At 42.8% G+C, this 12,968-nt stretch overlaps 1 protein-coding gene across 1 annotated transcript in view; it reads left to right on the top strand.

The window, feature by feature from the left end:
- The first annotated feature begins 2,611 nt into the window (after positions 1 to 2,611).
- LOC147693027 (thioredoxin reductase 1, cytoplasmic-like) overlaps positions 2,612 to 12,968 on the top strand; it is a 96,924-nt gene continuing 86,567 nt past the window's right edge. The window contains exon 1 of the mRNA XM_086939270.1: positions 2,612 to 2,960. Coding sequence (XP_086795396.1) covers positions 2,865 to 2,960 — 96 coding nt within the window. The 5' untranslated portion in view covers positions 2,612 to 2,864. The remainder of the gene's footprint in view (positions 2,961 to 12,968) is intronic.

The raw sequence follows: 12,968 nt of genomic DNA, 5'->3' as shown, positions 1-12,968 counted from the left end.
TTTATAAAAACAAATTTTTAACTGTATTGTGATATTATGTAATGTTGATTTGACTATTTCTGTATGTGATTAACTACATTTGAGAATCAACTTTTTATTAGCGTTTTTTATCTTTTCATGTTAATAAAACTAAAGTCACTGATTTTATGCCTTATAGTTATGTTCTCTCCTTTGTCACTTTACTCATGAGCATTAAGTACTGAATTGCCTAGGTTGTTACATTTCATGTGTTAAACAAGGGGAGTGCAGTTCCTAAAGGGTTGATGGAAGGGGAAGGGGAAAAGACAAAACTTTTGTCATGTTGCCCTCACACACCCCGAGAGGTGTCATGCTTCATCATTGGGTCTTGCTCCTCGTCGGGCCTGTGCTGCAATGCTCGACGGGCTCACCGTTTCCGGGGCTCTTTGTCGGAGATCTTTTCTTGGAGAAGCCGTTGGGTGCGTGTTTTGTTTTGGGGAAGTGAGTGGTTATGTGCACGTGTGAGGTGATCTAAAATAGGTCAGGGTCAATCCTAATCTCAATAAGTTTAATGGTAAAGGTAGATCCTGCCTAAATAACAACTGGACGCCCTGTGGGAATGTAATGTTCCTAGCAGGCGGTCCCTAAGGTGGGGTCGACATGTTTCGTGCCTGGTATGCACTATATTTCACATAGATCCTGAAGAAGTGCCATGCGATTCCTTTGGAACAACTAGGCACGAAACATGTCGACCCCACCTTAGAGACCGCCTGCTGGGAACATTACATTCCCACAGGGCGTCCAGTTATTTTTATTTAGGCAGAATCTACCTTTACCATTAAATTTATTGAGATTAGGATTGACCCTGGCCTATTTTAGATCACCTCACACGTGCACAGCATTGTTTAATTCAAAGCCTCGCTGTTTCATAATTGAAACATTTTCAATGTTATTATTATTTTTTAAATCATTGTTTTTACTCATTTATTTTAAACTGCTACCAACTATTGACAAAGCCAATAGTCCAGGCTGATTTTAGAGATGTCAGTTGTCAAGTTCAGAAAGGAACCAAAATACTGGTCAGGCGGCACACTATGGAAATCACCGAAATGTAGTTTGTGTGGTTAAGCCATATGCTTAATTACATAGGCCATGCATGCCCCTTTTAGAGACCACTCACTTTTTTCATCCCACTTAAAGCCCTGTTCTCAAGATTTTAGGTGGTGTAGTTGTGCTGTGAGACTAGCGAGCACAGTCATGCATGTCCCTTGACACCACAGGAAGGACAGCAGCATAGATCACTGTAATTGTGGCCCACACACACTTCCATCAATGACAATTATTTTCCTGGCAGCCTTTTCTTTAAGAAGTTTCCATTGGTATTTGATATAGACCCAGCAAAGACCCTCCTCCGGGGCAAGGATAAAGCATTAGCTTGTTCTATAGAGGGCCAGTGTTACATTGGTGCAAGAAGACGATAGAATGTCCTCAAATGTGTGTGGCTTTGAAAGGCTAACCTGGCTGAAGTAAGTTTGCCTGGTGTGACCCCATAAGCAGTCACACCACACTGTCAGATACAGCTCTCCTCCCTCCCCAATCATGGCCAGTGACCTTCTTTCATAGGGGTTTCTCAGTATTTTGAATAACTTTTTAGAAATTCTCATAGCTCAAAAATGAGTCATATCTGATACTCATCTTTTGTAGGGACTCCGTGGCTTTGTTCTACTCACAAGAAAGCGTCAGTCGAAGTGTCACACAATTGGCACTAAATTGTCACTCATAAGTTCACTGAAACCACACAAATGTCACACATAAGCAATTTCAAAACTTGGAAGCTGTGTATTACAAAGCTGATCACTAGATCAAATATGATTGTATTGTGGTAATATGTGAGATTCTGGGGAATAAAATACCTCTGCTTGCTTTATAGCAGTGTAATAGCAATCCACGTATATTATATCCTTAATCACTTTTAACACATGCTTTTCACAATAAATACATCCAACCTCATGTTTTTGCAGTGTTTCATAATAAACTGATCAGGCATATTGCCTACAGTAAAATTGAATTTGAACATTTTAGAGAACTAGGAGCTGAGATAAAGTCTTTTGAAAAAAATTACATAATGAGTGCCTCAGCCTAGCACTCTCCTAAGGCTTGCCCGGTGATGCGGTCGAATGGGAAGCACTCCCAGGCCACGAATCAGCTGACGGTTAGTGACTGAGCAATTTTGATAATTTAGTAGCAGGCACCTGAGATCATCTGCAACAGGGTCTCTAACATCCTGTTTGGTACAGTTGGGTCCCACAGTGCTCTACTATTTCTGGGGCTTTGCAGCAGTTAAGATCTTCGAATTTGTCGTTGCTCATATGGGTGTCTTTTCTTATATTTACATGTTCTCCTCGTTTTCATTACTTGATTTTTGCTTGCGAGAAAGCGTCACCAAAGTCCTTGAATGCCACTCATAATTATAATTAAATTATAAAAATTGCAGACATAAGCAATCTGAAACCTTGGCCGCTTATGCACCTCTACATACCAGTGAGTTGAATGTTCCCCGTCTAGCGCTCTGTTTGTAAATCGACTCGCAGCCCTTGGGAAGTTGGGAGAATTCCTATAAAAAAATAAAAAATAACCGTATTAAACCATCTGTACACTGTAAAGATGATAACAGTTTCTAAAGCGTGAGGAAAGCCGGGCGCAGCACGAGGCGAGCGGGCTGCCGGGCACGGGGCCGGGCCTGGGCGGAGGAGGAGGGCCGCGGCCTGGAGGAGGAGCCGCCGCGCAGGGCGGGAGCGGTGGAAAAGGAAGCGGCCTCCGCAGCGCAGGCTCACTCGGCCTGTTCCTTCAGTCGCCGCGTTCTCCACAGCCGGGTAGAGGCAGAGCCGGTGGTAGCCGTCGCCGCCATGCCGCCCGTGGACCTGAGGAGCCGCGTGCGGGGCATGATCGAGGCCCAGCGGGTCGTGGTGTTCAGCAAGACCAGCTGCCCCTACTGCCACAAGGTGCGCGGGGAACGGGGCGGCAGGGATCCGGGAAAGGGAGGAGGCCACGGGGGGGTGACAGGTGCCGGGGGAGTGAGCGCCTCTCCTCAGCGGAGTCTGAGGTAACTCGGGTCACAGGCCGTTGTAGGGGGCGCCGGACGCGGCATGATCTAACTGCCGGGGTACCGGACGGGGGGGGGGGGGGGCAAGCGGGCAGGGAGGGCCGGGGTGTGCTCCTCAGGCGGAGGGGGGCGGGCGCACACCTCAGACCGGAGGCCTGAGGCGCGGGTCTCCTCGGGCCGTGGGCATGCGGCGCTCCTGCTCGTGACTGAAAGGCTTGTTGGCGGGTGACATTCCTGTCAGAGCTCTGGCCGACTTCCCGCCATTTGCGGCTCCCCCCCCCCCCCCGCCTCTTAATGTGCCCGACTAGTAATTCTGAAATCCTCGCCCGCAGTCACCATGGGGCCCCAGCCGTCCCACTGTGAAGTGCTTGTGTAATCCTCTGCACTTTCCTGCTTCAGCATGCCCTTTCGCAGTTAAGTGTTACTCAATCCTTTCTTCCGTGGCTTGCACCATCCTAGTCGAATGACTCCCTCATCCTTCCAGAGACCACCCTCCCTCTGTTTACCCGACCCACATCTTTCTACCGCATCAGGAGGGCCAGCCCTCCGCTCCTCCACCGTATTTGAATTCCTGCACTACAAGCACGTTTACTTCATCCTCGCCGCCTAAGCAGAATTTATGCGTTGCCCTTCTGCGACATATCTCTTTATGCACCTTGCAAATTTATTTCGTCATCGTAGATGCAGCTACAGTGAAAGCAAATGCACGCAGAACAAACTAGAGTTCTGCCCTAGGACCTCTTAAGTCTGTTATGTAAGTGTTTTTACGCTGCTTCATTATTAATGTGGGCAAGTTTTCAAAGCTCTTAAGTCAGGCGGAACTGCACATTGCAGGAAATGTCAGTATGTTACGTTGGGGAAAGATGCAGACAAATAAAAATAAACACAAGAATTCCAAAACACACTAATTCAGACCAATGGTTTAAAGTAGTAGAGCAACACTTTCTCTCCAACGTGGTTTCTCTAATCCAACAGGGTTCTTTAGAAGGGTCTTGTAACTAGTTATATGTGATCACTACCTGGTGATCTACAGCTCACGGGAGGTGCTCTGCACACATCAGAACTCTGAAAGTGAACATATTTAGCTCTTAAATTCCCACTCCAACATTATGCAGGTATGCTGAAAACCAACATACAGGGTGAGTTTACCTCCAAGATAAGCAGGAGTGCTGGTTGTGATAGATTTGCAAATGATGCAGCTGGTCTTGAAGATGGTGTATGCTGGCAATGTGAACCAAAGCACTTCCATCAGATTGAGGTGATGTGATCATATTTCTTCAGGCCGTGGATAAGATGTGCTGAAGCATGTAGGATGCCCCTACAGGGTGCCAGTGAGGAGTCTGTGAGGCCATGGAGTATGTCACTTCTTAAATACAGATAATAGACTTCAACGGCATGAACATTAGTTCTAAAGTTGCTTTCTGGAGGATACAGTTTGGTATTCTTTAGAAGGGAGAGCTGGTACCATGCTTTCCTTGTGTTTTTTGGTAACCTGTTCCTTGAGTGAGAGGTTGGTTTTCAGAATGAATCAAAGTGATTTGGGAATCAGTGAGTTTGGGTTTGAAGCAATCGCGTGTCTTATCATTCAGACAGGTTTGCACTGTATCTGGACTATTGTTCTAGGCTAATAGCAGGCGTTCTGTCTTGGTTGGGTTGAGCTTCAGTTAGGCACGTCTGGGTGATGTGCAAGCAGCGTTTGACGCATTGGCTCTCCAAAGCAGAGGAGACTTAAGTATAGTTGTTTCATCAGCAGATTGGTTTTAACTGTGAGAAGAGCATCAAGAGGCTTCATGTGGAGGTTCAAGGTGGCAGGAGACAATAAGCAGCTCTGTAGAACTCTACATCTGATCTGATGGGGGTCTATTGGGACCCGGAGCTGCCTTTATGAAGAAACTGGTGTCAGTTGGAGGAGAACCAGTAAAAGACATTGATGATGAATCTCATTTGTGACTCGAGGGAGGGATGCTAGACTGTTGAAGGCAACTTACAGAAAGAGGAGATGGGGGGGATATGGGGGGGGGAGGGGGTCGTCTTCATCTGTGGTCAAAAGTGCATCATTTACAATGTGTAACAGAGCGGTCCATGTGCTGCCGCATGATCTGAAGCCAGACTGACAGTCCATGCCGGAGATTATTAGCGTTGCTGTGATCTTGGAGTTTACCATAGACTGCTTTTTCAGTGATCTTGCTGATGAACGGTAGTAGAGTGATAGGTGTTTAGTTCATGAAGTCATCAGTCTGGTGTAGGGTTCTTAGGAGTGGAACGATCTGGCAATTCTTGAAAGCTTCTGAAAAGATGCCTTGAGGGAGGCATTAACAATGGTAGGTAGAGGTAAGATCAGCCTCAGAGTCTTTCAATGAAAGACAATGGTAAGACAATCTTCCTAGGAAATGGCTTTGAGGTACTAATGTGTCAGCCCGATGTGTGAGAGGTAAGCTTTTTAAGGTTGCCTATCGCTGATCCTACTGGGAGAAGTGAAGGTGATAGATGAGGCAGGCTTGGTATTGTCAATGTGCAGTTGGGTCTTCTGTATTTTTTTTCAATGAAGAAGAGGTTAATGGCATCGGACTTTCTATAGAGTGAGGAATAGGCTAGCCTGGCAGGGGGACTAATGGAGTGGCAAATTGTCTTAAAGCATTTTGTTGCTGGCTTAATTGGTGGTGATGGTCTAGTACTTTGCTTTTGGCTGATATGATGTGCTGCCTGTGAGTTGCTTTGAGGGCCTTCAGTATAACAAAGCCCTCTGGAGTTCTGTTTTTCTTAATACATGCCACTTGTTATGGTCTAGTCTGTATATCCTTCTTCATCCTCTTGCTGAATCTTGTATTCTACACTCACCTATTCACATAGATCTACTGTGTTTATCTGCCCTAAGTTTCAAGGGTCTAGTTGTGCCCCATGTTAGCAGATTCTCTTCCCACCCTGTTTGGATAGTTCATTAGCCCTCTCCTCACTGAGCAAAGCCTGCATACATGTCCTGCACTGCCAACTGTCTGAGTCCATCACATTTCTTCACTTCTCTCAATTTGTTCATGGGTAGGATTTGACAGAGTGCCAAAGCATTTCACAAATGTAGCTACTTGAAAGAACTAGGCGGGCCAAAGAAAGCAAGTTGAAGATTAGGCCTTTGTGGTGGCATTGGGGTTTGAGTCAAGCTTGTGGTGAAGCAAGGTATGTAAAGTGCTATTCCTGGGGCAACATAAGGATCGTTGCCTTTAGGAGCTTGAGTAAAGCTTGGTGGCAATTGGTAGTCTGTAATTATTTGGTCTGAATTTACTAGTGCTTCTACGATTGACTGCTGCTAAGTTAGTGGTGATGACGTGCCCTTGCCAAGACTTGATGATCGTGTTTTGTGGTGAAAAATCAATTGTAGATTAAAGCAAAGCGTAGTTCTTGCTTGGAGTGTAGCAGCAGAAATGGAGTTTAATTTTTGTCTCATTATTAATACATAGTACAAGTGCCCCCGTTTTCATCTAACTTGAGATTAGCTTATGTTTGATTTCAGTTTAGCACTAATCTAATTCTGGAGTTGATGAATGAATAACCAATAATAAGTAACAAACAGTGGTGATACATGTGTAACTCCACTTTGTAGCCTGGTACCTGCTGATTCAGACGTACCACGCTGAATGTGGGGAGTTGATGAACGAATAACCAATAATAAGTAACAAACAGTGGTGATACATGTGTAACTCCACTTTGTAGCCTGGTACCTGCTGATTCAGACGTACCACGCTGAATGTGGGGAGTACTATCTGCGAGGCTGTAAATCATTCAAGAACACCACCTGCACTCTTGCTGTGAAAAGCAAGTTGAACAGAGTTCAATAGTCCACTGCCTTGAACTTGACCTAGGGTCCACAAAGCACCCTCCATCTGCTGCATCGAAGGTATCCATTAAGACTGTCCAGACAGCTTTGTGTTCCACCTGACCTGCAGATACATGTATTTTTCTTTGAGACTTTGAAAGTGCACTATTCTAGGTTTCTTTCGAAGTGAGAGGAATCCGAGGAATAGTGTGGTAGTTACTTGAGTTTGATGTACCGACCTATGGTGTTTTCTGTTAATGAACTGATTGATGACATCCCTTTCTATAGAGGGGAAATATATCTTCCAGAAGGGACTTATTTGCTGATCATTTTTGTTAGGAGTGTCCCTAACAGTTTATCACTGGCTTGGACACAGTAAATCCGAGTTGGCTTCCGTTTCTCTTTGCTAACCTGTGTGTTTAATTTACCCTTTCTCAGTAACCACCACACTCCATAAACTATTGACCGAATATTCTCCTTTAACTTTTGTTCACACACTGAGCAGGTCTATGCATATCCCCTTCGGTGATAAACCGATCTAACGCAAAGTATTTGTTTACACCATCTTTGGTCTGACCACAAACAAGATAAAGGAGCTATCTCTAGTATAATGTAGTGTTTGTTGCAGGGCAGAGTAATTTAATCGGCGAAATGTGCGAAAAATGTGGGCCTGTCTCGCATTTGAATTATGCCAACAAAAATTGTGAAATTCTAGTTTTTCATGTTAAGCCAGATTTCATATTAGTTTCTGATAATTTTTATCCATGGGAGGCTAGTTTGTGCAGAAATGTCTAAAAAAAATTTCTGCTGAACCAGTCTGCTCCAGGTATCTTGCCAGTGTAATGTATTCCCTCACTTAAAAGTCAGGCAAATACTGGCACACCACACTTTACGTTAGAAGTGGAGTTTTGTGTTTTCTTGAAATGTTGTTAAAAGAAATATGCAATAGTTGCTTAAGCCCAGAAAAAATTAAAGGTGAAAACTAGAAGCACCTTTCTGATGCTTCCTATATATCCCAGCACACTCTGTTTCTACTTCTTGTGTGAATTGGTAGAAAAGATTTTTAGTAGCATTCTCTGACTTGAGCTGGTTATCACTTAGCAATGTTGGGCTTTGAATTTTCTGCTGTTGAGTGCGTGCCGTGCCTGCTTACTGCTGAACCCTTAGCAGACTATTTTTATTTATTATATCCATTGGTTTAATTTTTTTATAGTAGAATCGAACATGTTACTGGACGTAGGCTATTACCTATTCACCTCTCATTGAAAAGCTTAGTTTGGGCAACTGTTGCCTAGGTTATTATGAGAGGTTTTTCATTTAGCCGTTGAAGACAAACTGTTATTTGTATGTCTTGCTTGAACTACATTGAAACTAGTGATTGTCTTTTATTGGAAGGTGGCACCAATTGGTTCAAGGCACGTACATTGTGACTCTGTCTGGGGCTCTCATTACGACTGGCCTGGTAATTGGTGTGATATCAGTGACTGGATAAATATGTAAATCTTTAACATAACTATCTACAATTGCTTCACTATTGAATTTTATAAACAAATATTATTTTAAAGTACAACACTTAAGAGCCAGAGTTTATTTAATGTAATGCATCTTTAATCTGCATACACATGCTTCCTTTATGCATCTATATACCTTCCATGTACTTATGGATCTATATATTTATTAATTTTCTTCGAATTCAACATATCCAATGCCCTACCCTATACTTCTCTCAATATATCCTCTACCTCCACTGACTCATCTGAAACCTCTTTCCTAATACTCTTTCCAATGCACTACCCTATTTCTCACCCTATACCTCTATCAGTATATCCTCGACCTTCTCATTCATGACAAACCCCATACCACTACTATGATCCCCAAAATAATAAACTCTTCCCTACTCTACCCTTCCTTGCATCATCTCATACCTCTTTTACTATTCTGATCCCCCAAAAGAAGCCTTTCTTAACCCTTCCCTATGACTCTTCCCCCCCCTCAACATCCCTATTACTTATCCCAAGCCTCCTTACTGCTATGACCTCAAACACTAAAGTCAGAATCCTTCCCTCTTCCATCCCTCCAATATCCTCTTGAATACAAATAACAGACTAACCTGTCCACCTCAAATTAATTTCATATTTCACTATACTAATTCACCACAAATCATTTATGGTTTCCGGAGTAGCATGCTTCTCGCCGAAAAAGCGCTTCAACACCCCATCAGGAGTAGCAAGTGTTATATCAATGCAGCAGTTTTCCCTCTATGCCTCCACTATTCTTCTGAATCCAAATAACTGATTAACATATCCACCACTCAAATTACTTTTATATTTCACTTTACTAATTCACCACTAATCCTTTATAGGTTCCGGAGTAGCGTGCTACTTGCCGAAAAAGCACTTTGATGCCTTGTCGGGGGTAGTAAACACTATATAAGTGAAATTACAATTCAATATTTATTGCACCTCCTCAAGTCTGACTTTTACAATTTATTGGTTCCATTACAAGTTTCTGATGAATAACATGCAGATTTGGGGGCAAACTACTCCAAAATTCTTGTTAGGGTAAATATTAGGCATTTTTACCACAATAAACATCAGCAAGTTATGATGATATGTATCACAAAACTCATTATTGCGATATGTGCGATAACTGCAGTTACTACGCTTCACAATCAACTGGGCTACTCGTAATGAGGCCCAAAGATCACGTTTTTCCGTGTACTAAGCATAAGTGACACGGATCCTATTAAAAACTTTATTTCGGCCACAAAAGCAACCATTAAAGTACAGCAAAAAAAGTACCAAAACATTACATACTTAATTAATGCATCCTAACACAAAAGTAGGTAAGCACACCATGATCATAAAAGTAACAACCACAATAAATAATTGATAAAAAGCCTCATAGGTCGTTCAAAACTGGCAGTACAATTTAAAAATTAACAAGGTACCCTGTGGTCTTCTTGCTTGACCTGGAAATGTCCTTGCATGAAGATTTTGGCTGGTGCCTGTATGCAGACAATTGGGTACCCGAAGCCTTCACACTGCTCTCTGTATTTTTAGAACTGATTGCTAGGCCTTTATATGCTTGTTCTGTTGCCAAGTTTTTGGGTGTTATCTGGCTGATTGCAGGAAGGCCTTTCCTGAAATGACAGTTTGCTTTTTAAACTTGTTTTATGTCTCGTGTACTATATTACAAGGCTAACATGTCTGCGTTTGCCTGATCTTGTAATGTTTTTTATGAACAGTTTAACGTATGTTAATGTCCCTCTTCCACTTTATTTATGTGTTCTGAATTTTAAAGTATTTGCATGTACTTGTATGGCTTTTGGTAGCTGAAGTAATGTGATTTGACTTTGAACAGGGTTAACACCCTATATGAATAACATTCTGGGTTTTTGACAAGCCCACCTGAAGATCTAACCTAGGATAGCCATTCGACGAGATAGCCCTAAGCTGCTTATAATTAAAATATCATCATCATTCTTTTGGCAAAAGAGCAAATGCTAAAACAGAGTGGGCGAGTTAAGCTGTTGTAGATAAGGGCATCGTTACATCTTCTAATTCCACTCCCTTATTCTAGGTATTAAAAGCCTCTTGGTGTAAACATATAAAACTTGGAAAAAATGTACATGGAACTAACGGGGGTGGGGGGGCTTATCACAAAGGCAGATTCACATTTTGCATGGGTCAAATTGACCAACAGGGAAACCCAGATGCCAAATCTAAATCTAGTTAAGGGCTATGTCATCTCCCCCCATGGGAATTCCAAGAAACCCAAACGAAATGTAGACTATGTAATATGGGAGAGGAAAACATCCAACATCTTCTGTGTACTTGCCCCGAACTTCTCCAAGAGAGAAAAACATTGCTTAAGGTTCCACTCAAATCACGCGGCATACGGACATGCAGGCAGGCCGTGATTAAGTGTATGGCCTCAAATGATATTGTTTTAAACGCTTCCTTTGTAAAATTCCTATTGTTAGTTAAAAGGAAACTCGGAGACGTAATCATCGCAAATTCTTAACTGTTTGTAAGGTCACGAAATGACATTTTATGTGATTTTTATCTTGGAATATATGCTTGAATTTTTATTTTTATTTTTTTATTAGTGTAATGTTGTAAGATTTTAACACCTTGGCTGCTAGGCGTTTTTCCCCCCAGTGCTGAAAGCTCCAGATTTTCATAGTTTCATGACGAGCTGAGCTCGTCATCAGCACAGCTCAACTGTGCATCATGACGAGCTGAGCTCGTCATCAGCATCGAAAGGGTTAAATAATCATCACAATAAATTACTTTGTACTTTGAAATCTAGTTAAAAGCACTCTATCCCAGGGACTGTCAACCCAGACGAAGTATGGCTCCAATACTGTGGAGGTTTGGAGCTTCACATAATCCCGGACTGTGATCCTTAGGATTTCGATTTCCTCTCCTTTGCTGTTTGCTCAGAGCTTTAAAAGACTTCTTGACCGAAACTAGGTCAGATTTTGACTTGAAAGAGGGGCTGGAGAAGAGTTCCAGCCTTCACTGATTAGTAAGTTCTGTCTTGATGTATTGTAACTAGGACATTTTCAAGCGTTTTTCATGAGAGGAAATCAATAATAACCTCACTATTGATACCAGCCTACAGATTCCCACATACCTCCACCATAAGGTAGGAGGGGCTAGTTAAATATTGTCCTCCACATACTCAACCCCAAGCTCTTGGAGTACAATGAAAGTTGAACATTCCAGGGGAATTCCCAAGAGACGGTTCTGTTAACTCTGGAGGGAGTTGATATTCAAATAGCCCCATGTGTAAGATTGGGGAGGAATTTACTCGTAAAAACCTCCAACAGGGGTACAACAAATGTTCTTCCGCTGTGGGAGGCTAAGCTGTAGATCTAGCTAGCGCACATGCCAATCCATGACCATCTTTGAGCTTACAGGTTCCGTAGCGTATAACATTTTTATAGGAAAAAAAGGAATAAAGTTGGGGCCAGGACAACCCTGGGGGACACTTTTCCCCAGTTTAAAGTTATTGGTGCTCTCGCCCGAAAGGGCCAAACCATACGGATGTCATAGTGCAAGGCCCACAAAAAATAAACAAGCCCTCCTTACACCCCCAAATCGGGTTTGTCCGCAATTTAGACCATACCACACTTTCAAAGGTACAGGACCGGTCCATGAAGGGCTGGCAGATGGAGCCCTGCTTACCGATTGGTATACTTGCTTATCCGCAAGGGCAAATCCAAGCATTGGTCCACCGTACCCAGTCCCTCCCGAAAACCATACTGCGACTTAAACAGCTTATCTAACTGCCTGATCCTTAACAAAAGGAGCTCCAGCACAACTCTCCCTACATTCTTCACACCGTAATCTAGCAGGGATATTGGCCAATAGCAACGGGGAGATTGAGGGTCCTCTTTTAGTAAAAAAAGAAATGGGAACGATGGTGGCGTTATGCCATGATTCTGGGAATTCTGTTTTGGTAAAGGTGTTTAAAAGCAATTACATAACAGGAGTGCCCATAAGTCTGGTAGGGTTTTGTACGGATCCATGGGGGACCCCATCCAGTTCAGGGGCATTGTTTGAGACACACATTCATGTAAACCGTGGATTACGCAAAGTGATACTGAAACTTTTTTTTACGATGTAGTTCAGATGTCCTCTTACACTAAACTAATTTGTTTCTTTATTAACATGTGTAACAAACACTCACATTAGAGGTTGAGCCCGTGCCACTAGTAGATGCCCTCTCATGACTTCAGAATTTCTTTAGGTTCGTATGGGAGGTTAGTGGAAACAGTTTGCTAATTTGGGTCAATTGAGGGGGCCATTTTGGTTTACCACATCTAATTAGTAAATGCTTTAGTGGGCAGTTGCATTGAATTAAGTGCTAGTTTTTTTTACCACAATTCGAGAGTGGAGAAAGCCACTTCTAAGGGGTGAGGAAATAACTCAACTGTACTTCTGAAGAATACTGCAACTCGCTTCTCCTTGTATGCCCATATAAAGGTGCTCCCCCTTTGGCCTTGTTCCTTCATACAGTATCAAAACTCATTTTTTACTTGAAATGTCCTTATGTGCAGTTGGAGAGGTATTTTATGTATTATACACG

This window comes from Lissotriton vulgaris, chromosome 9 (genome assembly GCF_964263255.1).
Source record: "Lissotriton vulgaris chromosome 9, aLisVul1.2, whole genome shotgun sequence".
Classification (NCBI taxonomy): domain Eukaryota; kingdom Metazoa; phylum Chordata; class Amphibia; order Caudata; family Salamandridae; genus Lissotriton; species Lissotriton vulgaris.
This window is presented reverse-complemented; position numbering and strand designations above follow the sequence as displayed.